Source organism: Diaphorina citri, unplaced genomic scaffold (assembly GCF_000475195.1).
Source record: "Diaphorina citri unplaced genomic scaffold, Diaci psyllid genome assembly version 1.1 scaffold20, whole genome shotgun sequence".
Taxonomy (NCBI): domain Eukaryota; kingdom Metazoa; phylum Arthropoda; class Insecta; order Hemiptera; family Psyllidae; genus Diaphorina; species Diaphorina citri.
Window position 1 is genome coordinate 358,694 of NW_007377458.1, and position 26,677 is coordinate 385,370.

Sequence of the window (26,677 nt, forward strand, 5' to 3'; positions counted from 1 at the left end):
TTCTCTCTAGTTTCTTCACTCCCTTCCCCTCTCTCCCCCTTTCTCTTTCTCCCCGCTCTCCCACTTTCTCCCTTCCTTCCTTCCTTTCTCTCACCCTCTCTCTCTCTCTACCCTCACGCTCACCCTCTCTCTCCCTCACCCTCTCTCTCTTCCATTTAAACTTTTCCAAACTTCTTCTCTACTTATTGGCATTCATTTTGTTTCACAACTTTGTTTCGTTTGACAGATTTCATCACAGCGGGGAGTGGGTGACACTGTTGCCAATATTGCTAGGAGCTAAGAGACATCCTTGTGTGACACCCCCAAAGCTATCCAATACCATCGACCATGATTGAGGGAACGAAGTAAGAGCTGAGTTTTGACTTGGGGATTTTTCATCTGATTTGTCTATCTGTTTGTTTGTTCTTTTCTCCAAAATACAACCTAGACTTTGTTCAATGTAGTGAAATTTAAAAAATTTCCTACACATATTTAAACACCATAAATGGGATTTTACTTATTAGGTGCATGTCTAATTGTCTATGTACCTACCTACTAAAATCAATATTGTCATCTATCAGGACTAATATGGACAGAAATGACAGAATGGGAAGTCTCCTGCGAATACCCCGGTCGAATCTTCAGCCTCCCTGAGCAAAAATGTTGGACAATACGAAGACCCAAGTAAGCCCACAAAATGGGCGGAAAAGAAAATGCACTAAGATGCTCGAGTCAGCTGATTTCCGTTGTCCTACTGAGCCTACTAATCCCCTAATACAACATTGTGCTTTTTTGAGAACAATAAATCCTTAGGAATCTTCCCAAGAAGGCCCGTGCAAAGATTTCACCCCGCCCCCTATCCTCTCCCTTCCCTCCTCTGTCCTGTAATATATTGTTATGTGAGTGTACAATAAATTAACTACACGACCGTCTGAGAAAAGCCAAAAGCAAAAGCTTTTTCGAATTAATCATGCTCGTTAATTTATTTTCGAAGGACATTTTTGATACGAGCGTAAGAAAGCTCTCTCGAGAGAGGAAGAAAAGCGGGAAATGTAAACGAAGTATCCGAGACTGGAGACATCGCACAAAGCTTTCTTCGGAGAAGGAAAAAAGACACTTATGACTTGTAGTAATCCAGTACAACAGTTCATTAATTAAATACCTACCTAACCTGTTATGCTCGCAGAATATAGATTGTATTACATACAAATTTTATTATTGACTATTTTACTATTAAGTAGATATTATTTTACCTCTTCCCTTGTTAGAAACAGAATCAAGTATATCCAACTACTTTTTTTTTAAATGTAGGTATTGTAATTCTGTATATTAACGTATGTAGGTACCTATCCAGTAAAAACCATTTTCCACCTTTTCCAATTTGTTGAAATTTTTTACCGTCCATCCCCTGGAGTGACTGTCAAAACTATATTGCAAGTATTATCAAAAACTCGTTACTCCGATATTATTTTCATGTGTTGTTAATGCATGGTATTATTGGTATTCCGAAGAGCTTTCAAATTTGGCCTTTGGCATTGACAATAATAGCACAAAATAATAATACAGGATCTACCTATTTATTTACAAACTCTTTGTTTGAAGATCAGTTTTTAATGTGGGCGTTAGGTATATCTATCATTCCATCAGGTGCCTTTTTAATGAAGCAACATTCAGCAGCAACATTTTAAAAGCAACATTCAGAGCTCCAATAAAGAACAGGTACCTACCTAAGTATATAGGTAACTTTTTTGGACGCATTAATAAAATTGATCTTATTTACAAAGCTAATTCACAAAAAACTACTTTTATAGCTATACCTATCACAAAGTTTATCCTAATTGATACAAATATCGACCTGTTTTTAAAAGCCGATCTACAAAAATTGACCTGCTAAGCCTGCTTACAAAACGGATGCACAAAAATCGACCGGATTACAAAACAGATTCACAAAAGTCGACCTGCTTACAAAGCTCCTTTAAGCTCTACGGGGAGGAAGCAGGGTCAAAGTATACACAATACAGTCTAACGCTCTAATGTATTTCTCGGGGTTCTATTATGCGCCCCCATACATATTGTTTGACCAATATAAATGGACTTTGCCAGCTAAAGTATCGTGAAAAATTGTAAACGACACCGAAAGTGTCAGCCCAAAGTGTGAACGGGGTTCGGATTAGGGTCAGTGGGGTGTTGGAACTTCGGAAGCTTTTCCATAAACATGAGAATTATTTCTCGATGATAACAGAACCACCAAAATGGTTACTAATAGAATAGGATACCTTATGCATTGACTATCATGTCCGGATAATTGGTACAAATACAGATGGTTACAAACAGAAAAGGATACCTTATGCAGTGACTATACAACCAATCATGCCCGGAAGGTACTTTGTTACAAACGAATAGACCCTATTCTACCCGCCTGAATCTACATCGGTACCTAGTGTAGTGGTCGAGGGTAATCACGAGGGCATGGGTTCGACCCCGCCCGAGTTATGGATTTTTACTTTTTATCCTTTACATGGTTTGAGAACATGATCAGAATAACAGTAGCCTACTGCTAAGGTAAAGAAAGGATAGTCCCATTCGAGCAGTATAAACAAGTGCTATTATTATCACAGGTCTTGCAAGATCCAACAGTCAGTATTAGAACATCTGCTTGCAACGTAAAAGGACAAGATAACGAAATGTCTACACAGAAATACTAGCATAAGTGATGCATGCAAAACCTGCAAGTGTAATAGCGGCGTAGTTTGCAAGTAACACTTGTAATGTGGAACTACACACTTCTCAACTTTCGGCTGACTGCCTCCAATCCTGTCCTTCTCTCTTCGGTTTCGGGACAGTAAGATCTCTGGTGTGACTTAGAGATTACAATTCCCTCTATCTCGAACCTTTTTTCTTTAAGCTAAATCCCCTTTAGGGGTGATGATTTTTTAAGAAGAAGAAGAAGGAGAACAAAAATACAAGAGGAAATACCGAAATAGGAGAAGAAGGAGGAGTTAAAGCAGAAAACAAGCACAAAACGAACTCGTTTACCTTTATTGCAAGGGTCCGGCAAAGGATTATGATGCTAAAACGGTAACACATCAGGTAGGGAAGGAAATACGAGTAGGTATCAGTAGTAAAATCTATCGTGTGATATCCTGATATGATATCAAAGGAACGTCTAATACAGAAGGTCTCTGAAGGGAGGAGTGACAGCTATACATACCTTGCTTATAATGTCGATGTCGGCTTTTTATAATATCAATGTCGGCTACGAATGTAAAGGTAAAAGGCCCCTTTTATACTGATGGTGGCTGGTGGCTAACAGTAAAAATCATATTATGCCTATATTATGAGAACAAACTGTTAGTAGTGAGATGTTAATAGTATTAATGTCAATAGGGCCGTTCATTTATAGGTATAGGTACATATGTAGGTAGATACATAGTACCTATCCTCTACCTGTGATGAAAAGTTAAAGAAAAAAAAATCTTATAAAATATGACTACAAGGTGCATAGTCATTGGTGAATCTACTTACACGTTCCACGTGCAAACATGAAAACAGGTATACATTAAAACTAGGTATATGGTAAGACTTCCGGGGAAGTCTGGACGAATTTCCCCGATCTCTGAAAACCTTCTTATCTTCTTTTCCTTCTATCTATATATCCTGATGTACTTTCCTTCTGTCTATATACCCTATGTATTTTCCATTCTCATTCTGGCAATATAAGCAGGGTATATTCTATTCCAGTGATTCCCAAACTGAGGTCCGCGGGGGCCGTGAAAGACTTCACGACCCCCGGGAAGATCACATAAAACATAGTAAAGGGGCCGCGGAGCGTTCAAAATTGAAAAACAGGGAAAAAGCAACATTCAGAGCTCCAATAAAGAACAGGTACCTACCTAAGTAGGTAACTTTTTTGGACGCATTCATAAAATTGATCTTATTTACAAAGTTAATTCACAAAAAAACTACTTTTATAGCTATACCTATCACAAAGTTTTATCCTAATTGATACAAATATCGACCTGTTTTTAAAAGCCGATCTACAAAAATTGACCTGCTAAACCTGCTTACAAAACGAATGCACAAAAATCGACCGGATTACAAAACAGATTCACAAAAGTCGACCTGCTTACAAAGCTCCTTTAAGCTCTACGGGGAGGAAGCAGGGTCAAAGTATACACAATACAGTCTAACGCTCTAATGTATTTCTCGGGGTTCTATTATGCGCCCCCATACATATTGTTTGACCAATATAAATGGACTTTGCCAGCTAAAATATCGGGAAAAATTGTAAACGACACCGAAAGTGTCAGCCCAAAGTGTGAACGGGGTTCGGATTAGGGTCAGTGGGGTGTTGGAGCTTCGGAAGCTTTTCCATAAACATGAGAATTATTTCTCGATGATAACAGAACCAGAAATGGTTACTAATAGAATAGGTTACCTTGTGCATTGACTATCATGTCCGGATAATTGGTACAGATGGTTACAAATGGAAAAGGATACCATATGCAGTGACTATACAACCAATCATGCCCGGAAGGTACTTTGTTACAAACGAATAGACCTTATCTACCCGCCTGAATCTACATCGGTACCTAGTGTAGTGGTCGAGGGTAATCACGAGGGCATGGGTTCGACCCCGCCCGAGTTGTGGATTTTTACATTTTATCCTTTACATGGTTTGAGAACATGATCAGAATAACAGTAGCCTACTGCCAAGGTAAAGAAAGGATACTTTAGTCCCATTCGAGCAGTATAAACAAGTGCTATTATTATCACAGGTCTTGCAAGATCCAACAGTCAGTATTAGAACATCTGCTTGCAACGTATGCGCACAAACACATTAATGCGTTGCCTGATGCGAGGGAGCTTTGCTCGGTACATTTGATGTGACGTCTTCGCCTACGGGAGCGTATGCGGTGACGTCAAAGTTCACGATTTACCGGTATTTTTTAAATCTATTTATCTCGGGATCTAGAAGTCGTAGAAGAAAAAGAAAAATTCCTTTGGTCCGCATTTTTCCTGCTCTATGACTTTGAAACATCACCCAAGTAAGCGCAACTGATCTATTACCTAAGATCTATAGGTACCTACTTACATAGGTAAATGTTACAAATAGGTATGTGTAAATTTTTAGAAAGATGTTATACTTATGGTTGTGATTCCGCCTTATAGTTGTGCTAATTTTAGAATCCAATGTTGTCCCAAGATTTTTTTCCACCTCAAACTTTTCTTCCACAAATAATGTCAACTGCTTCGAAAAAAATAAAAATGTCTCAAATCTCAATAGATAAAGACTTCATTTCTTTGAATTTATTCCTCTTCATTTCAATGTAAATAGAGGGGAAACACACTTCAATTCTTCACAACATTTGTTCGCACTTCAAGGTTGTATCCAAAGAAAAAACTCGTCCTGTTAATGCAAAAGTTCATAATGTTTCCTCCTGCTCTGTATTTCTTTTACTTACTTCTTTTTTTTTTTTTTTCTTCTTCTTTCTTTTTTTTACATAACTACTTTGTAATATCCTCTTGCATTAAGGTATTACAAAGTTGAAACGGGAAATTAAAGTGCTCTGAAGCATGTATCAGTGGGAAGGTGCCTTTGCATAGGAAAGTAGGTGTCCCACGCTTGGCTTCGGAGGAAGTAAAATTGAGTGTAAAGAAAATTGTTCCGTCTCAAGGAGTTGCAATGAAAGTTGAGAAGATTTGTAGATTCAAGATGACTGACACTCGTATTTATGAACAAGAATGATCGTTCTTAGATCAGTCTCAAGTCAAAATTGACCAATCAAATGCCTTGAGACTATGCTTGGCACGAGCTTAAGAGCCAGCATTTTGTTCATAAATATGGGCGTGGAGAGAATTGGATTAGAGTGAGTTTTGTGGGAAAGGTCGGAACATCTATCTAAAGGTGTATCGAAACATAGTCGACTGGATCGATATAGATAACTACAATAATAGTAGTAGGTAGTAGCATACTGCTGGGGTAAAGAGACCTTTTAGTCCTATTCGAGCAGTAAGTACAAGTAAAGCCTTAGTTAGTATCAATATTGATATTGAACACAAACACCCTCTTCAAACTCTAAATTCAGGGCAAAACAATCATGAATACTCATACAAAAGCTTCTCTACACTGAGGATTAAGCTCCTTATATTGATCTGCATACTTAAATCTTTCAACATCTACATATAACCGGGGATAATTATTTACATAAACTCTTGACTGAAATAAGCTTAGAGCTTGCAAAATTTACAATACCCCGACATGCAAACCCGTAAACCTTCTTGAAACTTTCAAGCATTTAGCTTTTCCGGATGACTGGGTTCAGTAGTTTGTTACCTTTAGTTTTTTTGCGCTAAAACTTGAAAATAAAATAAAAAAATGGATATTTAAAATCAAATTGCTGGAATAAAACTTACCATTGTGCTGTTTAGACTAAAGGTACTTCATGGATTCGTTAGGATTCTACGACTATTTTGAATCCTATGACAGTAATAAGTGTAATAACGTACCTGTAATCAAAATGACAAAAGAAGGTAAAATTAATATAAGATCAAGTTTCAGTTAAGTTTTATTCAATTTGTGCTCGTTCAATGGAACAAGTAGTAGTGATGGCTCTCTCCAGAGACTGGAATTTTATTTATGGGTTTCAATTTCAAGCTTTCAAGCGTATTTTTCAGTAATATCGAATGTTATACTCAGTTACGTAAAAGTGTAAAACAAAGCTTGACTTGGATTATGAAGGAGTCTTTGAGATTAAAGTTATGGATTAGTGGTCAAAGTGTGGCTATAGAAATTAGCGTGTTAAAATGCACCCATACATAATACCTGTGGATACTGGATACATATTATAACAAATGATCGTAGCTCAGTGGTCAGTTCTCCTTTTCCTAGACTTTGTCCTTCAGTAAATGAGCTTATGAGCCTGAGTATCAGAGCACTATTACTTCGCCGGTGATACTGTAGATAACTCTCAGTTGTACACAAAAGTAGGACAATATCCCTACAATATCAATATCAGGAGCTAGGAGCAATTGGAGCATGAACAAAAGAAGACACTATTCCCCGCTAAGTAGGTATTGTCAGCAAAACAATATAGCAATTTGACAAGTGGTCCTTTATGATTTTACAATTATGACTCCTATCATTCAGTAATTCAGTATGACCTAAAATTACGAAGACAACTACCAGACGGGTTGATAAAAAGTTCAAAGCAAAACCTCCTCGTGGAAAAAAAGGACATTAGGATTCTACGACTATTTTGAATCCTATGACAGTAATAAGTGTAATAACGTACCTGTAATCAAAATGACAAAAGAAGGTAAAATTAATATAAGATCAAGTTTCAGTAAAGTTTTATTCAATTTGTGCTCGTTCAATGGAACAAGTAGTAGTGATGGCTCTCTCCAGAGACTGGAATATTATTTATGGGTTTCAAGCTTGCAAACGTATTTTTCAATAATATCGAATGTTATCCTCAGTAACGTAAAAGTGTAAAACAAAGCTTGACATGGATTATGAAGGAGTCTTTGAGATTAAAGTTATGGATTAGTGGTCAAAGTGTGGCCATATAAATTAGCGTGTTAAAATGCACCCGTACATAATACCTGTGGATACTGGATAGGTACATATTATAACAAGTGATCGTAGCTCAGTGGTCAGTTCTCCTTTTCCTAGACTTTGTCCTTCAGTAAATGAGCTTATGAGCCTCATTATCAGAGCACTATTACTTCGCCGGTGATACTGTAGATAACTCTCAGTTGTACATAAGTAGGACTGATAAATACTCATAATCTGTAACAATATCTCTACAAAATCAATATCAGGAGCTAGGAGCATGAACAAAAGAAGACACTATTCCCCGCTAAGTAGGCATTGTCAGCAAAACAATAGCAATTTGAGAAGTGGTCCTTTATGATTTTACAATTATAACTCCTATCATTCAGTATGACCTAAAATTACGAAGACAACTACCAGACGGGTTGATAAAAAGTTCAAAGCAAAACCTCCTCGTGGAAAAAAAGGACATAAAAACGAGAGCCAAAAGGAAATTAACGAATGGAAATCATCAGCAAATAAAGAAGCGAGCGCTACATAAAGAGAAATAAAAGTCAACTTGATGAAAAGTGCACCCGAGTGAAAACCTTTCTTATTTTCAAAAACGCTATACCTCACATCTGAGCAACACTTTTACTACACTCCTCAACTTCATAGGAAAGAGTGCAAATGAGAGCATGATGAGAAAAATGACATCAAAGGTTTAGGTTGAGTACTTTACTGCTGTCAGGGGTAGGACTAGCCTCGTTTTGATGGTTAGAAATGTTGGAATTAAATAATTTAACATGAGATTGAAGATCCGGGTGTTATAAAACATGGAGATGAGTAGTCACTTAATTGACTATTCAACGTAGTGTCTTGAGGCCGATAATGGTTGATGTCCAACTTCTACTTGAACATAATTGTTGCTTAGACCAGTTTAGGCCTTGCTGAATCATTAGAAGAATAGAAGTGCATGTGGTAGGTACCTACTAGGTATTCTTACCACCCCTTACCGCTCAACTAACTGAGAACCGACCCTACTTCCATAGAGAACAAATCTGAGCCCACGGCAGTGCGCCAGGGCAAGCTCCATAACTTCTTCAATGATTGCCTTCATACATTTCGTAAGAACTGACCGCTCTAAGTTAAAGGGCCAAAGCAAATGGTAGGTCATTAAAGTGCGCGCTTTCAGTTTTATGATTATTACTTTATTACTTTTCTGATACAGGAGAAAATATAATGTGCTACATTGAGTTACTCGCTTTGTACAATGCCCTTTCAAGTTTCAAGTAGTCTGATACGGTTTGCAATATTGTTGTCGGTGCGTCCACACTGCCTAGACAACATAGATTTTTACCTCGTCGATCGACGTCGACTATGTGTGGGCAATGGGCATAGCTTTAGAATTAAGTACCTATTTCGATTTCAAATATTTCAACGGGTTACTTTCCTGGTGTTCTCGTGTCAACCCATCACCTCGACGGGACGTATTGTGTCTCTTATCGCCTATCTGACGAGGGACATACTAAGGGATGGGTATGCTACGACACAGACCACATGAAGACACGCCACTGGTTGCTTCGAATACATTAGGACGGAATGACGTTTGCAATCCGTTCGTTAAGTTTAATGCTGAGAAATGCGGAGAGAGGGGGATTATTCACAGATCCTGACTGCATTTGGAGATACATTGAGTGCTGCTTCGAGTGGTTCTGTTTTGATACTTGAACTTGTGAATTTGAACCTAAATAGGTATGTCAATAACATTGGGGTTAAGGTCGAGGAAATGAAGGAGAAGGAACCAAAAGGGGGAAATCGAGCTTTAGAAGAAGGGAAATCACGAAACGAAAATACGGCAAAGGTTGATACCAAAGAGGATAACTTCGCTGGGAGAGGGGGGTTAAATAATGAAAATAGATATAAAAAAATGTAAACCTATTTTGAATAATGTGCTAACACATCAGCGGGAGAAAATACGAATGCAGGATGCAATCTAGGTAAAAGCTCAAAGTGGGAACGTGCAGACTTGCACAGAAGAAAATCGAGTATGCAAAAGGTTGCACAGGAAAACCGCTCGTCCTCTGTGTGTGCGGATATTTATCATTGGGTAAATAAAAATATGTCTCTGCCTATCCAGTATCCAAATTATCACCTAAAGAAGGGCGCCCGTACCGGATGAACCAAAACCAAAGATATAACTCGTAGTTGTTTTCGTGGGCACCCTGTATACATATCATCGTCCCGGCTTTTCCATGTTATCCCGATGTTTTCAATTTGCAATAAAAATTTATAACCTCAAGGAGAGACATAAAATATCGACTATAGCATGATAGGTACTAAATATTTTGCATTATCCATTATTTACTGTCAAATTATATGTTATTGGACTTCTTATATTTTTCTTTGGAATCTATACATCTACATGTATGTGATGTACATAATTTTATATACTTTATAACTATACAATATAAATAAAGGGTGGGTGGATTAGATAGCCCAAGTGACTCAAGGTTTTCGCATACTTCGGACGCCGCGCCGGCCGTTATTCAGGGCCATAGTTCCGCTGGTTAGGACTAAACTTTAAAAAAAAAGATTGAAAGGAATTCATATTTCGCGTTTCTCAGGAATTTACATTTCGACTCAAGTCCTCCCAGACTTTGCAGAGAGGTTTCTTTTAGGATGTAGATCAAAAGTGTTCAGGGGCCGACTTTCGAGAAAAATACGTTTCGCCCTGCATGTCAGTCAATTGACAATACTTTGAGCAATACTTAGCTTTCTATATCTTCAGCTTATACGGCTTAAGTAGATTGTATATTATGTAAATGGGTCACTTTGTTTGTTTCTTTTCCCCCGAAGGACTTAGGCCCATCAAAAAAGGAGAGGAAAAAAGAAAGAAAGAAGAAGAAAAAAAAAAAAAAAAAAAAAAAAGAGCAAATTTTTTTTTTGTTGTTTTTTTTTTTTGAAAAAAAATTTTTTTTTTTTCCCCCGGGGGGTGTGTGAAAAAAGGTCGGTCAACGATTTGGAGGGGGAAAGGGGGAGGGAGGAAGTTCTTCGGAATATTAAAACTCAAACTTTTCTTCTCCAAGTCAAACAATTTGAACTTTAAACAAAGCAAAGAGGTTGACTGGATGACAAAGAGGAAGAAGAATAATAATGATGAGAAAAACTAATGAAAAAAAAGAAGCAAAAAAAGTTGACAGAGCATTTCAAAATGACTGCCGTAGCAGCTTTTTGCAATCCTACGAAAGTTATTTCCGAGAAAAAAGACAAAAGACAAAGAATTATTTCGAAAACTAATGCTGGTATCTACCGAAGACCTCCGGTTTCTAATAAGAGGATTTCTTCGGGAGTTCCGGTAAATCTGACTCAAAGGCATATTTTGTCCGAGCCCTTTGAATTTTTGAGTCTCTCAAAAACTGATCTCTGGGGACTTTATGACTTCACTGACGTTGATGATAATCATTACCTCTTCTACTCCTTCGCCTTCTGCCATGACCTGGCTATCATTATCATCTTCATCTTCCTTTTCTACGTCCCCTCTCCCAGTGACGTTAATCTCTTCCATATTTTTGCTCCATTTTTCTGCAAAAACATTAGTCGGGGATAAAATTATTCCATTCACGGTGTTCTCTCTTCTTTTCCCTTCCATAAATGTTTTCTTGTTTGCTTTTAGTTCTCCTTCCTGCGTCGTAACTTGTCCCAGGGTTCCCCTAACAACTTGTTCTAGGGTTCCTTGTACCCGGTTCCTCCTCGGTTTGGGTCCCTTTTTTCCACCTGTTTTTATTTGTGTGTGTGGTCCCTTTGTACTGTTTTTAAACTGTACACCAATTTATGCAGGTTCGTTAAAGTTGTACGACATTTTCGTGTTACTTCTAAGTCTGTTAGAAAAATGTTCACACTTACATACAATACATACATTCCTTTTATTTACATTTAGGGACCGGAAAGTTTCAGCTCTATGTTCTCTTCTGCACTGGTTTTAGCCTTATACAGTGTGTAGCTATAGCTACGTTTATCAAGTACTTGCAGACTTGCACCCCATATAAAATCATGAATTTATAATAATGCCAATAATAATAATAATTCACAAATAAAAAATCCATATCAATTTCTATTATGACCTGAAACTTTTGCCCCTCCCCACCCTACTCTTTACCATTTTATATCTTACCCCCTCTTACCCTACTTATTTCCCCTCTCTCTCTACTCTTCCTTCTCTTCTTCCCCCTCCAATCTTCCTGGAGCGCTTTGGCCGGGCGCCAATTTGTATTTAGTTTCTTCCTACAGTGAGTACAATGCGATAATGGATATTGTTACCAACGGCGCCCACAATTTTATTATGTATTAAAATTGTTCGCACACTAACAAGGACTATGGTCTCACAATGCGATAATGGATATTGTTACCAACGGCGCCCACAATTTTATTATGTATTAAAATTGTTCGCATACTAACAAGGACTATGGTCTATTTATAGAGGCCTAGTGAAGGATGAATTTTGTATGAGCCAACAAAGGATTGGCTCCAAATGGTACAATATCAGGGCCTTGTACCATCATTGTAAGAAATAGTGTATGTTTCAAGTCTGATTTTTTTAAAAAAGGTGTCAAGACCTCGTTTCGCTTTTCCCAACTCTGATCAAAACGAATGGGGGGAAACCCAAGGTTTCCATTTATAGGTCATTCCGTGAATATAAATAATATCAAATTATAACTCACTATAACATAAAATATATAAGGAGGGATGGAGAGAGAGAGAGGGGGAGGGAGAGAGCAAAGGGTTTTCCATTCCGTAGAAAAAAAGGATCTCTCGCAAGTTGAAAAGAAAACGCCACGAAAAAATTGCCAAGTGCCAGACTATTGAGACTGTAAAAGAGGAGTCTCGAGATTTTTCTCCTCCTCTTCCGTTTCCCCCTTTTTTGCCCTTTTTATTTTCTTCTTCTCCTTTTTCTCCTCCTCTTCTTCTTCTTCTTCTTCGGAGAGAGAGGGGGGGGGGAAAGGGAGGAAGAGATAGAGAGACAGAGAAAGAAAGAGAGAGAGGAAGAGAAGAAGGAGAGATAGACAGTGGAAGAAAGAGGGAAAAAGGAGAGAGAGAGAGAGAAAGGAAAAGAAAAGAGAGAGACAGACAAAGATCAAGAGAAATAAAGGAAGATAGCGAGAGACGAATACTACGAAAAGAGAACCCACAGGAAGAAATTTCTGTGCAGCAATTTGTCTTGCAATTTACAAAAACCTTCACCACATACAAAATACTTCAAAACGTAAAAGGTTACACGTTGTACGGTTAAGTGCATCTAATTATTCATTACCAGGTATACCCTGTCCCCCCCATTACCAGATATACCCACATGCTGTCTCACCTCAATCTTTTAGAACCCAAAAACGCCCGTATTTGCTCCTTTCTGTCCCCAAAATATTTACGTACAGACCCCCCGATTAGCAGAGCTTTAAACTAGGGCCAACCTGCCATTTTTCTTCTCCGTCTTCTCTCTCTTCTTCCCCTTTTTTCTTCTTCATCTTCCTCCTCCTCCTCCTCCTCCTCCTCCCCCTCATCTTTCTTCTTTTGCTATACTACTATTGGGTAGAACCAGTTTCACCTTTCCCTCCATGTCAAACCCTGCGGCAACTTGTTACCCTCTGTACTTGCTACTTGCCCTCAGTCCTCAGCTATGCCCCAGTTACGTCAGTTACTATAATAAAATTCAAAATCTCCAACTCTTTTTTACTGCTGAAATTACACCGTCATTGCAACAAAATATTCTCTCACTGTCGCTCTTTTCCTCTTCCCTCTCTCTCTCTTTCTCTCTCTCTCTCTCTCTCTCTCTATCTTTTCTTCCCTCCCTCCCTTACTTTTTCTTACCCCCCCTTGCTCTCATTTGCTCTCTCTCTCTCTCCCCCTCTTTTCTTACTTTCTCTCTCTCTCTTCTTCCCTCCCTCTCTCTCTCACTCTCTCTCTCTCTTTCTTCTATTTTTCTCTCTAGTTTCTTCACTCCCTTCCCCTCTCTCCCCCTTTCTTTTCCTCCCCGCTCTCCCTCTTTCTCCCTTCCTTCCTTTCTCTCACCCTCTCTCTCTCTCTCTCTCTCTCTCTCTCTCTCTCTCTCTCTCTCTCTCTACCCCCCCTCTCACCCTCTCTCCGACGAGCATAAGTGATGCATGCAAAACCTGCAATTGCAATAGCGGCGTAGTTTGCAAGTAACACTTGTAATGTGGAACTACACCAATACCCGCTTCTCAACTTTCGGCTGACTGCCTCCTATCCTGTCCTTCTCTCTTCGATTTCGGGACAGTAAAATCTCTGGTGTGACTTAGAGATTACAATTCCCTCTATCTCGAACCTTTTTTCTTTAAGCTAAATCCCCTTTAGGGGTGATGATTTTTTTTTTCTGATTGTGACCTAGCTTATAATGGCGAATCTTATCACTGAGAGTAAACACGGTGTCAAGGGTTTTCTTTGACGTCACCCATTTGATTTACACATTCCAGTATTCCTTAAACTCCAACTCTGGATTATCTGAAAAATCTCTGTGGTAAGGCCGGGCATAAAAGTTACTTCCAAAGAGTTTATGCATCCTTACACCACTGAACCGTACAGAGAGAACGGGAGAAAGCTTCAACATCTGGAAGTATCTTCTTTTTCTTTTTTGTATCAATTCTGTCCCGGGGAAATGGGTCAATCTTGCTGATTGTGACCTAGCTCATAATGGCGAATCTTACCACTGAGAGTAAACACAGTGTCAAGGGTTTTCTTTGACGTCACCCATTTGATTTACACATTCCAGTATTCCTTAAATTCCAACTTTGGATTACCTATCTGAAAAATCTCTGTGGTAAGGCCGGGCACAAAAGTTACTTCCAAAGAGTTTATGCATCCTTACACCACTGAATCGTACGGAGAGAACGGGAGAAAGCTTCAACATCTGGAAGTATCTTCTTTTTCTTTTTTGTATCAATTCTGTCCGGGGGAAATGGGTCAATCTTGGGATTTGTTCGGCACTAAATACACACTTAGGAGCATGTTATGCACTTATACGAGGTACACGCACTGAAAAAAAAAATTTCCAAGTCAGTATTGTTAGGCGCAAAATTAACTGGATATAGTTGTATCACCTTAAATAGGTGTGAAACATAGGAGGTACACGGCTACATGTGCACACTCATAGGAAGCATTGGGTGTATAATGGTTCGGTAGTGGCGGGTCGTGCGTTTTTCGTCAGCCCCTCAATCAGCCCCAACTAGGGTGATTGCTTTGGGCTGACATTTGGTTTTAGGTAATGTACTCGTAAACTATTAACCCAAAGGTACGCTGACCTGCCTCGGTGGTGTAGTGGTCAAGGCGCTCGCCTGGTAAACAGGAGCTGTATAATCAGACTTTGTTTTATGTATTTTATACTTGTACGGTTAAAAAGTTAAATACCTAAGTAGAGTTATAATAATTTTATTATAAAAGTTATGTTTTTTACGAATAAACTTTGTTATATCTGTACATATTTAGTCGAATATGCTTTCTCTGGTATTAAGAACTAAGATTTTCCCCCTTTTTCGAATATTTTATATTAATAAAAATTATTGTACTAATATTTTGTTTGATTTTCGCTGTTGTTCTTTTCGTTTTTCCCAAGCGGTTTTTTTTTTTTTTTTTTTAAAGAGGTTTGACAGAGGGAACTGTAACTGCTATGGTCTTATCGTCCCGAAATCGAAGAGAGAAGAAAGACAGGATATGAGAAAGCCAGCCGTTCCGAGAACGAACATTATCCCATCAGGATAAAATCCGCCCCGGGCGAGAATCGAACCCGCGGCCTAGCGCTTACAAGGCAGACGCACTACCCTCCAAGCTAACTAGGCCGGCTAACCGAGGAACTTACTGTACATGAAAAGTGGTTCAATTAATGCAACAAGATAATTTATAATTTTATAAATAACCATGGTTAATTTTTATTTACAAAATTAAATAGGTACATACTTACATCAGCTTTCAAGCTGACAGTCTAAATCTAAACTAAAATAATAAGGTACATATTTACATAAACTGGTGACATAGGTAAATGAAAAAACTTACAAAGTACCTACTTACTTGGGTATTTTAATCAACTCTACTAATTGGCCAAAAAAAGAAAAAAAAAAATACATATTCATATTACAAAATAGAGCACTAATTATTACATGTTATGTTGTGTCACAAAAAAATACTAAATAACAATTTTTATTATTCCCATCATAGGTATTTACAACTTTTGTCAAAAAAAAAAAAAAAAAAAAAAATGCATGTTTTTTTCTACATAATTTTACTTTTTGAAACAATCAACTTTTGTCAAACAAAAAAAAAGCATGTTTGTTTCTACATAATTTTCACTTATGTAACAATAATTACAAACAACCAAACGATGTACAAGTAAGATCCCAAGCAAGGTAAAGTAACAACAATACTTTATTCAAGTTCAACGGTGATAATGTTTTGACCAAATTTTTTTGGTCTTACGACTGTCAATATTTTAAACATCTAAAACGAAACTTATAGCCAAGTTAAAATCTAGGCACCTCAGGCCTAGTTATAAAAACTGGGTCATTAAATTAATAAAAAGTTTGGTACATTAAAAAGTCAAGAGAACACAATAAATATAATAATGTATAATACTTTATTCAATTTCAACGGTGATAATGTTTTGACCAAAATCTTTTGGTCTTACAACTGTCAATATTTTAAACATCTAAAACGAAACTTATAGCCAAGTTAAAATCTAGGCACCTTAGGCCTAGTTATAAAAACTGGGTCATTAAATTAATAAAAAGTTTGGTACATTAAAAAGTCAAGAGAACACAATAAATATAATAATGTATTCAACAGATAACTTGGAGGTTCTTGTTTCAATTTGGTCACAAGACAAGGATATTACAAAATGTATCTCTAAATGATATTTGTTTACTAGCACTCTAAGCAACATGGACATAATTACTTGAACTGAACTGAAGAAAAAAAAACTCCACTACTTGGTCAAATGCCATTAAAGCAAACACAAATATGTAGGTGAGTAGGTACCTACTATATCAAATGATTGAATCCCAGCAATGTCTTGAGATAATAGATTTTATCTTGGTAAAAGTAATTGGAGAAGTTGGGGACAGTACAAGTTCTTGGGTTTTTTTTTTTTTTTTTTTTTTGTTTGTGGGTAACAAACGCTTGAACTGAAGAAAAAAAAATCCACTACTTGGTCAAATGCCATTAAAGCAAACACAAATATATGTAGGTGAGTAGGTACCTACTATATCAAATGATTGAATCCCGGCAATGTCTTGAGATAATAGATTTTATCTTGGTAAAAGTAATTGGAGAAGTAGGGGACAGTACAAGTTCTTGGTTTTTTTTTTTTTTTTTTTTTTTTTGGGGAAAAACCCTGTAGGTACAAACCTCCTCTCTGTGATGATTTTAGTTGGCTATAAAGGACACTGAGTACAACAGTGCCTCTTGGAAATGCATGTCAATCACATTGATGCAACATTCTCTTTGTGATTTCACCAACTCTGTTGATTGTAAGACATGACAAATAAGAAGTAAAGTAAGGCGGGTGCAATTTCTTTGTTTTCTATACAAATTACAGCACTTGTCACATTGACTTGGACTTCATTAGTTGCCCGAGGTATCTAGGCCTAGGGCTACAGACCAGACTCTTGCTAAAGTTTCTGATAATCCCTGAGTATGCTCTAAGCGCTTTCAACGGCTTCTTCTTACCTCCTTCGCGGCCACCCATGATGAGATGTTAAACGTACAAAAAGTTGAGGTGTCAAAGGGTCAGACTTACCCAATTTCCAATTTACCACTTTAATTTTGGCTTGAGTCAATTTTCAATTTATCATAAATTTGAAATTTTCCTTTTTTGAAAATTTCCCTTCCCTGTGGAAAATTTTGAGGTTATGTTTACATTTTTCTGACCGTCAATGGCCAGCTTCGCATGGGTGAATGCGCATTTTTGCCGTCCTCAAAGGGTCAGACTTACCCAATTTACCACTTTAATTTTGGCTTGAGTCAATTTATCACAAATTTTCCTTTTTCTTTTTTGAAATTTTCCCTTCCGCCTTCCCTGTGGAAAATTTTGAGGTTATGTTTACATTTTTCTGACCGTCAATAGCCAGCTTCGCATGGGTGAATGCGCATTTTTGCCGTCGTTCCGAGCAGTGCTAACTTCCCTTTTGTAAACAAATCAGTTGTAAAAGATTTTTTTATCAATGGCAGGAAATTTGAATTTCTTATCAAAGTTTTCTCGATTTTGTGTGCAAAGGACGTTGTTTGACCGTCGAAATACATGTTTCTTCCACCAGAATGTCAAAGGGATCTCTTATGTTCAGGGACAGTCTCCAGAACCGAACAGGAGAGAATATTTTTACTACATCGATCATAATGGTATGGTAAGTACTCTGACCTAAACTTTTCACCTAGTCAAATAGCTGATAAGAGCTCTGGACTTTGATCCTTAAAGTATTAGTTGCCCGAGAGGTATCTAGGCCCAGGGCTACAGACTCTTGCTAAAGTTTCTGATAATCCCTGAGTATGCTCTAAGGCTATTGTGGTTAAATCCCAGATTTTTCTACATCTGTGGGTAATATATACTGAAGTCTATTCTGCAAAAAAAAAGAGTTAATTTTTTGTAACCATACCTATTCCTCTTCTTACCTCTTTTCAGCTCTTCTTGGATGATGCTAGAATGAAAAATTTCACCTCATGCTTCAAGGGTAAGTGAATTAAAAAATTAAATACCTATACTTTGTCTAGATTTGTTGTGTGAATTTTCAGTCTTGATCAATTTTTGAATGAATTCTATGCATCTGGGATGTACTTGAAGTACATTTCAACATGATAAAACCCTGCAATAAATTTACCCTTTTGATCATTTGTCTCCACAGAGAAAAAGTTCCTGGTGGGTACTTGAAGTACATTTCAACATGATAAAACCCTGCAATAAATTTACCCTTTTGATCATTTGTCTCCACAGAGAAAAAGTTCCTGGTGTTTTACCCGACTTTTTGATACCTCCTCCAACAAGGGGACCCTTCTGAGCAGCTTTCTGTTTGGCAGCTTCCAAAGCTTTCTGTTGTTCTTTCTGCTTTTGTCTCAGCTTCAGGTCTTCTTCGTCCAATTCCTTTTGTTCTTTTCTTGGAGCTTTCAACGGCTTCTTCTTACCTCCTTCGCGGCCACCCATGATGAGATGTTAAACGTACAAAAAGTTGAGTTCTCAAAGGGTCAGACTTACCCAATTTACCACTTTAATTTTGGCTTTGGCTTGAGTCAATTTTCAATTTATCATAAATTTGAAATTTTTCTTTTTTGAAAATTTCCCTTCCCTGTTCCCTGTGGAAAATTTTGAGGTTATGTTTACATTTTTCTGACCGTCAATGGCCAGCTTCGCATGGGTGAATGCGCATTTTTGCCGTCGTTCCGTGCAGTGCTAACTTCCCTTTTGTAAACAAATCAGTTGTAAAAGATTTTTTTATCAATGGCAGGAAATTTGAATTTCTTATCAAAGTTTTCTCGATTTTGTGTGCAAAGGACGTTGTTTGACCGTCGAAATACATGTTTCTTCCACCAGAATGTCAAAGGGATCTCTTATGTTCAGGGACAGTCTCCAGAACCGAACAGGAGAGAATATTTTTACTACATCGATCATAATGGTATGGTAAGTACTCTGACCTAAACTTTTCACCTAGTCAAATAGCTGATAAGAGCTCTGGACTTTGATCCTTAAAGTATTAGTTGCCCGAGAGGTATCTAGGCCCAGGGCTACAGACTCTTGCTAAAGTTTCTGATAATCCCTGAGTATGCTCTAAGGCTATTGTGGTTAAATCCCAGATTTTTCTACATCTGTGGGTAATATATACTGAAGTCTATTCTGCAAAAAAAAAGAGTTAATTTTTTGTAACCATACCTATTCCTCTTCTTACCTCTTTTCAGCTCTTCTTGGATGATGCTAGAATGAAAAATTTCACCTCATGCTTCAAGGGTAAGTGAATTAAAAAATTGAATACCTATTACTTTGTCTAGATTTTGTTGTGTGAATTTTCAGTCTTGATCAATTTTTGAATGATTTCTATGCATCTGGGATGTACTTGAAGTACATTTCAACATGATAAAACCCTGCGATAAATTTACCCTTTTGATCATTTGTCTCCGCAGAGAAAAAGTTCCTGGTGTTCTTCTTTCAACGGTTGCGTAGAAATGAGACTGGCCTTTATGAGGACGAGTTTCCATTTATATCTCCTTGTGGACGAGAACGCAACTTCATACGGTGTGATGACACACCTGTTGTTTATACTCATGTGATAACCACACCTGAAGGTAAGGAAGACCAAAATTTCTGTTCCCGGATAGCAGATAGGCATGGATGTAAAAGAATGTTCTTTGAAGTAAAATGCTAAAGCAGATCAATTAAAAAAGAAGAAACAAGCTGGGCCTGTCCCTCCGGGAATTTTTTTAGCCCGTAGTTTATTTGATCAAGATTAGAGAAAATCAGTACCTAATATGTACCTACCTAATTTGTTTAATATTCAGTTTATTATCATTATTGATTTGATTTTACTTTTCATATGTAATTATTTAAGATCAAGACTAGAGTCCGTTCTCCCTTTATTCCCAATATAATGTTTAAGTCACCAATCCATTTATTGGCCTTGCTCGGCGTAGCTTATGATAGATGATGCTGAAACCGGTCTTAAATTAACAACTGAAGTGTTATCTAAAACTTTCTCGCTTTGAGTTCATAGGTCGTCGCGACAAATTTCGAGATGTTCCTGGTGTTCTTCTTTCAACGGTTGCGTAGAAATGAGACTGGCCTTTATGAGGACGAGTTTCCATTTATATCTCCTTGCGGACGAGAACGCAACTTCATACGATGTGATGACACACCTATTGTTTATACTCATGTGATAACCACACCTGAAGGTAAGGAAGACCAAAATTTCTGTTCCCGGATAGCAGATAGGCATGGATGTAAAATAATGTTCTTTGAAGTAAAATGCTAAAACAGATCCAAAGTATCCATTAAAAAAGAAGAAACAAGCTGGGCCTGTCCCTCCGGGAATTTTTTTTAGCCCGTAGTTTATTTGATCGTGATTAGAGAAAATCAGTACCTATGTACCTACCTAATTTGTTTAATATTCATTTTTTTCATTCTTGATTTGATTTTTCGATTTTACTTTCATGCAATGATTCAAAATCAAGACTAGAGTCTGTTCTCCCTTTATTCCCAATATAATGTTTAAGTCACCAAACCATTTATTGGCCTTGCTCGGCGTAGCTTATCATAGATGACACTGAAACCAGTCTTAAATTAATGACTGAAGTGTTATCTAAAACTTTCACGCTTTGAGTTCATAGGTCGTCACGACAAATTTCAAGATCAGAGCTCATTTATGTGAGAAAATGTGAAAAAAATCCCCCAAAAACCAGTTTTTTTGTTGTTTTTTTTTTTAGCTTTTTGGTTCCCTGGACAAAATTTGCACCACCATTTTCGTGTTCCTGGTAGAAAGACCTTTAATTTGATATATAGGTCGACCACTTGGATAAGTCCTTCTATGGCGACAGACAGACACCGAAGCAAATACAATAGCCCGTCCACTATACCTTTTTTTTATTACTATCGTAATAATAAAGGACGGGCTAAAAGATCTATTCTTTTATAAGGTCATTCCCTTTCGCGGGTTGTGTACTTTCCCCCTTTCCCCCCCGCGGGTTGTGTACTTTCCCCCCTACTTTCCCCCCTAAATTGAATCAGTTTTGGATTTCCAATAGAACCCAGAAAACTAAAAAAAAAAAAAAAAAAATCAACTTCACCAAAATTTCATGTTTTCCTTTTATTTCTTTCCAGGAGAATTCTTCTGTCACAACCATGCAGGTGATGAGCTCCGCCATCCATTTGACCCGAGCAAAATCTACATGTCCCTTGACACTGGTCGCATTTACCACCCAACCACTTCTCAGTATGGTTCAGTAGCTCTCATCCAAAGTAAAACTGCTATCGAGCTAAGTAAACTGCTACAGTTCAGGAACGGAGAGACTAGTGCACCAACTCATATAGTGTGGGGAGAGAGAGAGGTGGAACTGGACTTGGAATGGATTCGGAGGGAAGGTATCACGTTGAATACAGAGTTCCCTAGTGAACAGATTTGACCAGAGTGATACAGTTCAAAAAATGAACTGTGTTTCAACTCATATACCTGCCTCGGTGGTGTAGTGGTCAAGGCGCTCGCCTGGTAAACAGGAGGGCGTGGGTTCAATCCCAGCCGAGGTATGGAATACCTACCTCGGTGGTGTAGTGGTCAAGGCGCTACCTACCTCGGTGGTGTAGTGGTCAAGGCGCTCGCCTGGTAAACAGGAGGGCGTGGGTTCAATCCCAGCCGAGGTATGGAATACCTAATTGATTCATTCATGATGGCCATATCAGAGCAGGGCAGTAGGTACGCTTTTTTAAGAGGTTTGATAGAGGGAACTGTAACTGCTTAGGCCTTATCGTCCCGAAATCGAAGGGAGAAAAAAGATAGGATAGGAGAAAACCAGCCGTTCCGAGAACAAACATTATCCATTCGGGATAAATTCTGCCTCGGGCGGGAATCGAACCCGCGGCCTAGCGCTTACAAGGCAGATGCACCATCAACCAAGCTAACTAGGCTGACAGGGCTGACTATTTTTCATTCACAATGGCCATATCAGAGCAGGACTTGGATCAACTTGTTGCTTTATTTAAAATTAAAAATTCATACCAGTCTAGTTAGCTTGGAGGGTAGCGCGTCTGCCTTGTAAGTGCCAGGCCGCGAGTTCGATTCCCGCCCGGGGCGGATTTCATTGGCTGTTTAACAATGTATGTTCCCAAAGTAGGTACTGTAACATTTACGCAATCCACTTGATTAAGTTATTATTTAATTTTAGGCTGTCATTTAGTCCCTATTTTTCTATATTGCAAAGTTTATCAACTTCCTTAGTGAATTGTTTTGGAGTTAGCCCGATGGACTTCCTGTCTGGTGGTTGATGGTTCAAGTCCAAGTCATACCAATGAGCATAGTGTTTAACAGTGGAATGTGCCACAAGCATCCATGTTAACCACGATTCAAATTGCCTGATTTTCCAGGTTTCTTCATTTCCTGGTGGGTCTTGAGCTGTGTGCACACAGAGTCGACGGCCGTCCATCAACGTTGACTGAAACCGTCCACACTGCCTAGACAACATAGATTTTTACCTCGTCGATCGATGTCGACTATGTGTGGGCAATGGGCATAGCTTTAGAATTAAGTACCTGTTTCGATTTCAAATATTTCAACGGGTTACTTTCCGGGTGTTCTCGTGTTAACCCATCATCTCAATGGGACGTATTGTGTCTCTTATCTCCCATCTGACGAGGGACATACTAAGGGATGGGTATGCTACGACACAGACCACATGAAGACACGCCACTGGTTGCTTCGAACTTCGAATATATTAGGACGGAATGACGTTTGCAATCCGTTCGTTAAGTTTAATGCTGAGAAATGCGGATAGAGGGGGATTATTCACAGATCCTGACTGCATTTGGAGTTTTGGAGATACATTGAGTGCTGCTTCGAGTGGTTCTGTTTTGATACTTGAACTTGTGAATTTGAACCTAAATAGGTATGTCAATAACATTGGGGTTAAGGTCGAGGAAACGTTAAGAGAGGAAAGGACGGAGGAGACGGCGAAGGAGGAGGAGAAGGAACCAAAAGGAGGAAATCGAGCTTTAATAGAAGAAGGGAAATCACGAAACGAAAATACGGCAAAGGTTGATACCAAAGAGGATAACTTCGCTGGGAGAGGGGGGATAAATAATGAAAATAGATATAAAAAAAAATGTAAACTTATTTTGAATAATGTGCTAACACATCAGCGGGAGAAAATACGAATGCAGGATGCAATCTAGGTAAAAGCTCAAAGCGGGAACGTGCAGACTTGCACAGAAGAAAATCGAGTATGCAAAAGGTTGCACAGGAAAACCGCTCGTCCTCTGTGTGTGCGGATATTTATAAAAATGGCGGAAGATGAGGAAAAATGAGGAGGAATCAGAATAAGAAGGAAGATCAGAAGAGGAGGAATAGAAAAAAGAAGACGGCTTGGACTGCTTGGAGGTAGAGGACGAGGAAAAGACGGAGACGAGAAAGAAGGACGAGGATGTTTTGGGGAAGGAGAAGGAGAATAAGAAGAAGAAGAAGAAGAAGAAGAAGAAGGAGAAGAAGAATAGGAGGTAGGGCTGGCATAGAGGAGGAATAGAGGAAGAGGAGATGAGGAGGGGGAAAAGACGGAAAAAGAAGAGGGGAGAAAGAAGGAGGTAGAAAAAGAAGTGGAGGAGACAAAAGGAGAAAAGTAGAGTAGAAAATAAAGAAGACGAATAGGGGAAAGGACATAGAAGAGGAAGAGGAGAAGGAGGGGGACTCAAACTTATCCAATACCATCGACCATGACTGAGGGAAGGAAGTGAGAGCTGAGTTTTGACTTATAATAATAATAGTGCTTTTATTTATATAAACTGCTCGCATAGGACTGAAAAGTCCCTTTACTCCAGCAGTAGGCTACTACTATTGTGGTCAAATTCTCAAATTATATGAGGATAAAATTCAATACCTCGGCTGGGATTGAACCCACGCTCTCCTGTTTACCAGGCGAGCGCCTTGACCACTACACCACCGAGGCAGGTGGTGTAGTGGTCTTGGGGATTTTTCATCTGATTTGTCTATCTGTTTGTTTATTTTTTTCTTTGTTTGTTCCACTGTAACTCTTCAATAGTCTCCAAATTAAAGGTTCTCCAAAATACAACCTAGACTTAGTTCAATTTAGTGAAATTTCAAAATTTTCCTACACAAATTTAAACACCATAAACTGTATTTTACTTATTAGGTGTATGTTTAAATGTCTATGTACCTACCTACTAAAATCAATATTGTCATCTATCAGGAGTAATATGGACAGAAATGACAGAATGGGAAGTCTCCTGCATATGTATACCCGGTCGAATCTTCAGCCTCCCTGAGCAAAAATGTTGGACAATACGAAGACCCAAGTAAGCCCACAAAATGGGCGGAAAAGAAAATGGGTGGAGAAGTAGTAAGAAGAGGATATTAGGAAGGGGCAGGAGAAATAGGTGGAGAGGAGAAAGAGAAAAAAGAGGAAGGCTTGGAGGTAGAGGACGAGGAAAAGAAGGAGACGAGAAAGAAGGACGAGGATGTTTGGGGAAGGGGAAGGAGAAGAAGAAGAAGAAGAAGAAGAAGGGGAGGAGGTACGGGTGGCATAGAGGAGGAATAGAAGGGAGAGGAGATGAGGAGGGGGAAAAGACGGAAAAGGAAGAGGGGAGAAAGAAGGAGGTAGAAAAAGGAGTGTAGGAGACAAAAGGAGAAAAGTAGAGTAGAAAATAAAGAAGACGAATAGGGGAAAGGACATAGAAGAGGAAGAGGAGAAGGAGGGGGACGAGGAAGGAAAAACTAGGAGGAGGAGGAGAAGAAGGAGAACAAAAATACAAGAGGAAATACCGAAATAAGAGAAGAAGGAGGAGTTAAAGCAGAAAACAAGCACAAAACGAACTCGTTTACCTTTATTGCAAGGGTCCGGCAAAGGATTATCATGCTAAAACGGTAACACATCAGGTAGGGAAGGAAATACGAGTATCAGTAGTAAAATCTATCGTGTGATATCCTGATATGATATCAAAGGAACGTCGAATACAGAAGGTCTTTGAAGGGAGGATTGGCAGGTATACCTTGCTTATAATGTCGATGTCTGCTATTTATAATATCAATGTCGGCTACGAATGTAAAGGTAAAAGACCCCTTTTATTTAATACTGATGGTGGCTAACAGTAAAAATCATATTATGCCTATATTTTGAGAACAAACTGTTAGTAGTGAGATGTTAATAGTATTAATGTCAATAGGGCCGTTCCTTTGTAGGTATAGGTACATATTATGTAGGTAGATACATAGTACCTATCCTCTGCCTGTGATGGAAAGTTAAAGAAAAAAAATCTCATAAATAGGTATGACTACAAGGTGCATAGTAATTGGTGAATCTACTTACACGTTCCGCGTGCAAACATGAAAATATACATTAAAACAAGGTATATGGTAAGACTTCCGGGGAAGTCTGGACGAATTTCCCCGATCTCTGAAAACCTTCTTATCTTCTTTTCCTTCTGTCTATATACCCTGATGTACTTTCCTTCTGTCTATATACCCTATGTATTTTCCAGTCTCATTCTGGCAATATAAGCAGGGTACCTATATTCTATTCCAGTGATTCCCAAACTGAGGTCCGCAGGGGCCGTGAAAGACTTCACGACCCCCGGGAAGATCACATAAAACATAGTAAAGGGGCCGCGGAGCGTTCAAAATTGAAAAACAGGGACCGACCGCATAAAAAAAAGTTTGGAAACCGCTGTTCTATTCAATGTAGAACAACATATTTTATTATGCTCAAAATGCATGCTCAATATACGAAACACATCCGATGCATATATTTATGGATGGTATTAGCTCAAACACAGATTTCCCAGCATGTTCATACGAAATATTAGGATGGAGCGAAAACAGGGGAACATTGGGTGCAACGGGCATTCGACATAGAAGGATTGGGCAAAGAAAAATACTTGAATGGGGTAAAAACTTACCAGAATCTACGATAGATAGTCTACACACATAGAATAGGTAGATCAAGGAGAGCAGTCATATTCGGAAAATAGGATATGATTGTAGTGAAAATTGTATGAACGCCGTGAAATACAAGTGATTATGCAATATGCTTGAAATGATACATTAATTTCGAAACTTTCCAACTAGAAAATGGAGCAGTTGCAAATGGGTAAAAATTATAAAATGAATTGTCGATTCCTAGGTACGTAAAAAGTTGGGAAAAATACAAATCTGAGGTCAAAACTCCGAAAAAATAACTGTAAAAGGTCGAATATTCAATTTTTATTTTCCGTTCTAATGAAAGAGTTCAAATATGTGTGACGTCACACTTTACGCAGTTGTTTTTTTTTCGTCCGTTAAGTAGCGCTACTATGCAAGCGCGCTAGCGGAGGAGCAGAAACGTATGCGCACAAACACATTAATGCGTTGCCTGCGAGGGAGCTTTGCTCGGTACATTTGATGTGATGTCTTCGCCTACGGGAGCGTATGCCGTGAC

The 26,677-nt window shown here is 38.4% G+C and overlaps 3 protein-coding genes across 3 annotated transcripts; 2 read left to right on the forward strand and 1 right to left on the reverse strand.

The window, feature by feature from the left end:
* Positions 1-17,716: 17,716 nt before the first annotated feature.
* On the forward strand, positions 17,717-18,434 carry LOC113467121 (UPF0598 protein C8orf82 homolog). Its single transcript, XM_026823118.1, has 3 exons — positions 17,717-17,913; positions 18,189-18,237; positions 18,409-18,434. The coding sequence occupies exons 1-3, from the start codon at positions 17,734-17,736 to the stop codon at positions 18,432-18,434; spliced, it is 255 nt and encodes an 84-aa protein (XP_026678919.1). The 5' UTR covers positions 17,717-17,733.
* Positions 18,435-18,442: 8 nt separating this feature from the next.
* On the reverse strand, positions 18,443-18,861 carry LOC103508632 (translation machinery-associated protein 7 homolog). The gene is made up of 2 exons (XM_026823123.1): positions 18,496-18,861; positions 18,443-18,458 (listed from the first exon to the last, which is right to left on the reverse strand). The coding sequence occupies exons 1-2, from the start codon at positions 18,702-18,704 to the stop codon at positions 18,443-18,445; spliced, it is 225 nt and encodes a 74-aa protein (XP_026678924.1). The 5' UTR covers positions 18,705-18,861.
* Positions 18,862-18,966: 105 nt separating this feature from the next.
* LOC103508639 (UPF0598 protein CG30010) lies at positions 18,967-21,742 on the forward strand. Its single transcript, XM_017443916.2, has 4 exons — positions 18,967-19,178; positions 19,454-19,502; positions 19,676-19,837; positions 21,366-21,742. Exons 1-4 carry the CDS (start codon positions 18,999-19,001, stop codon positions 21,665-21,667), a joined length of 693 nt encoding a protein of 230 aa, XP_017299405.2. The 5' UTR covers positions 18,967-18,998; the 3' UTR covers positions 21,668-21,742.
* Positions 21,743-26,677: the final 4,935 nt, after the last annotated feature.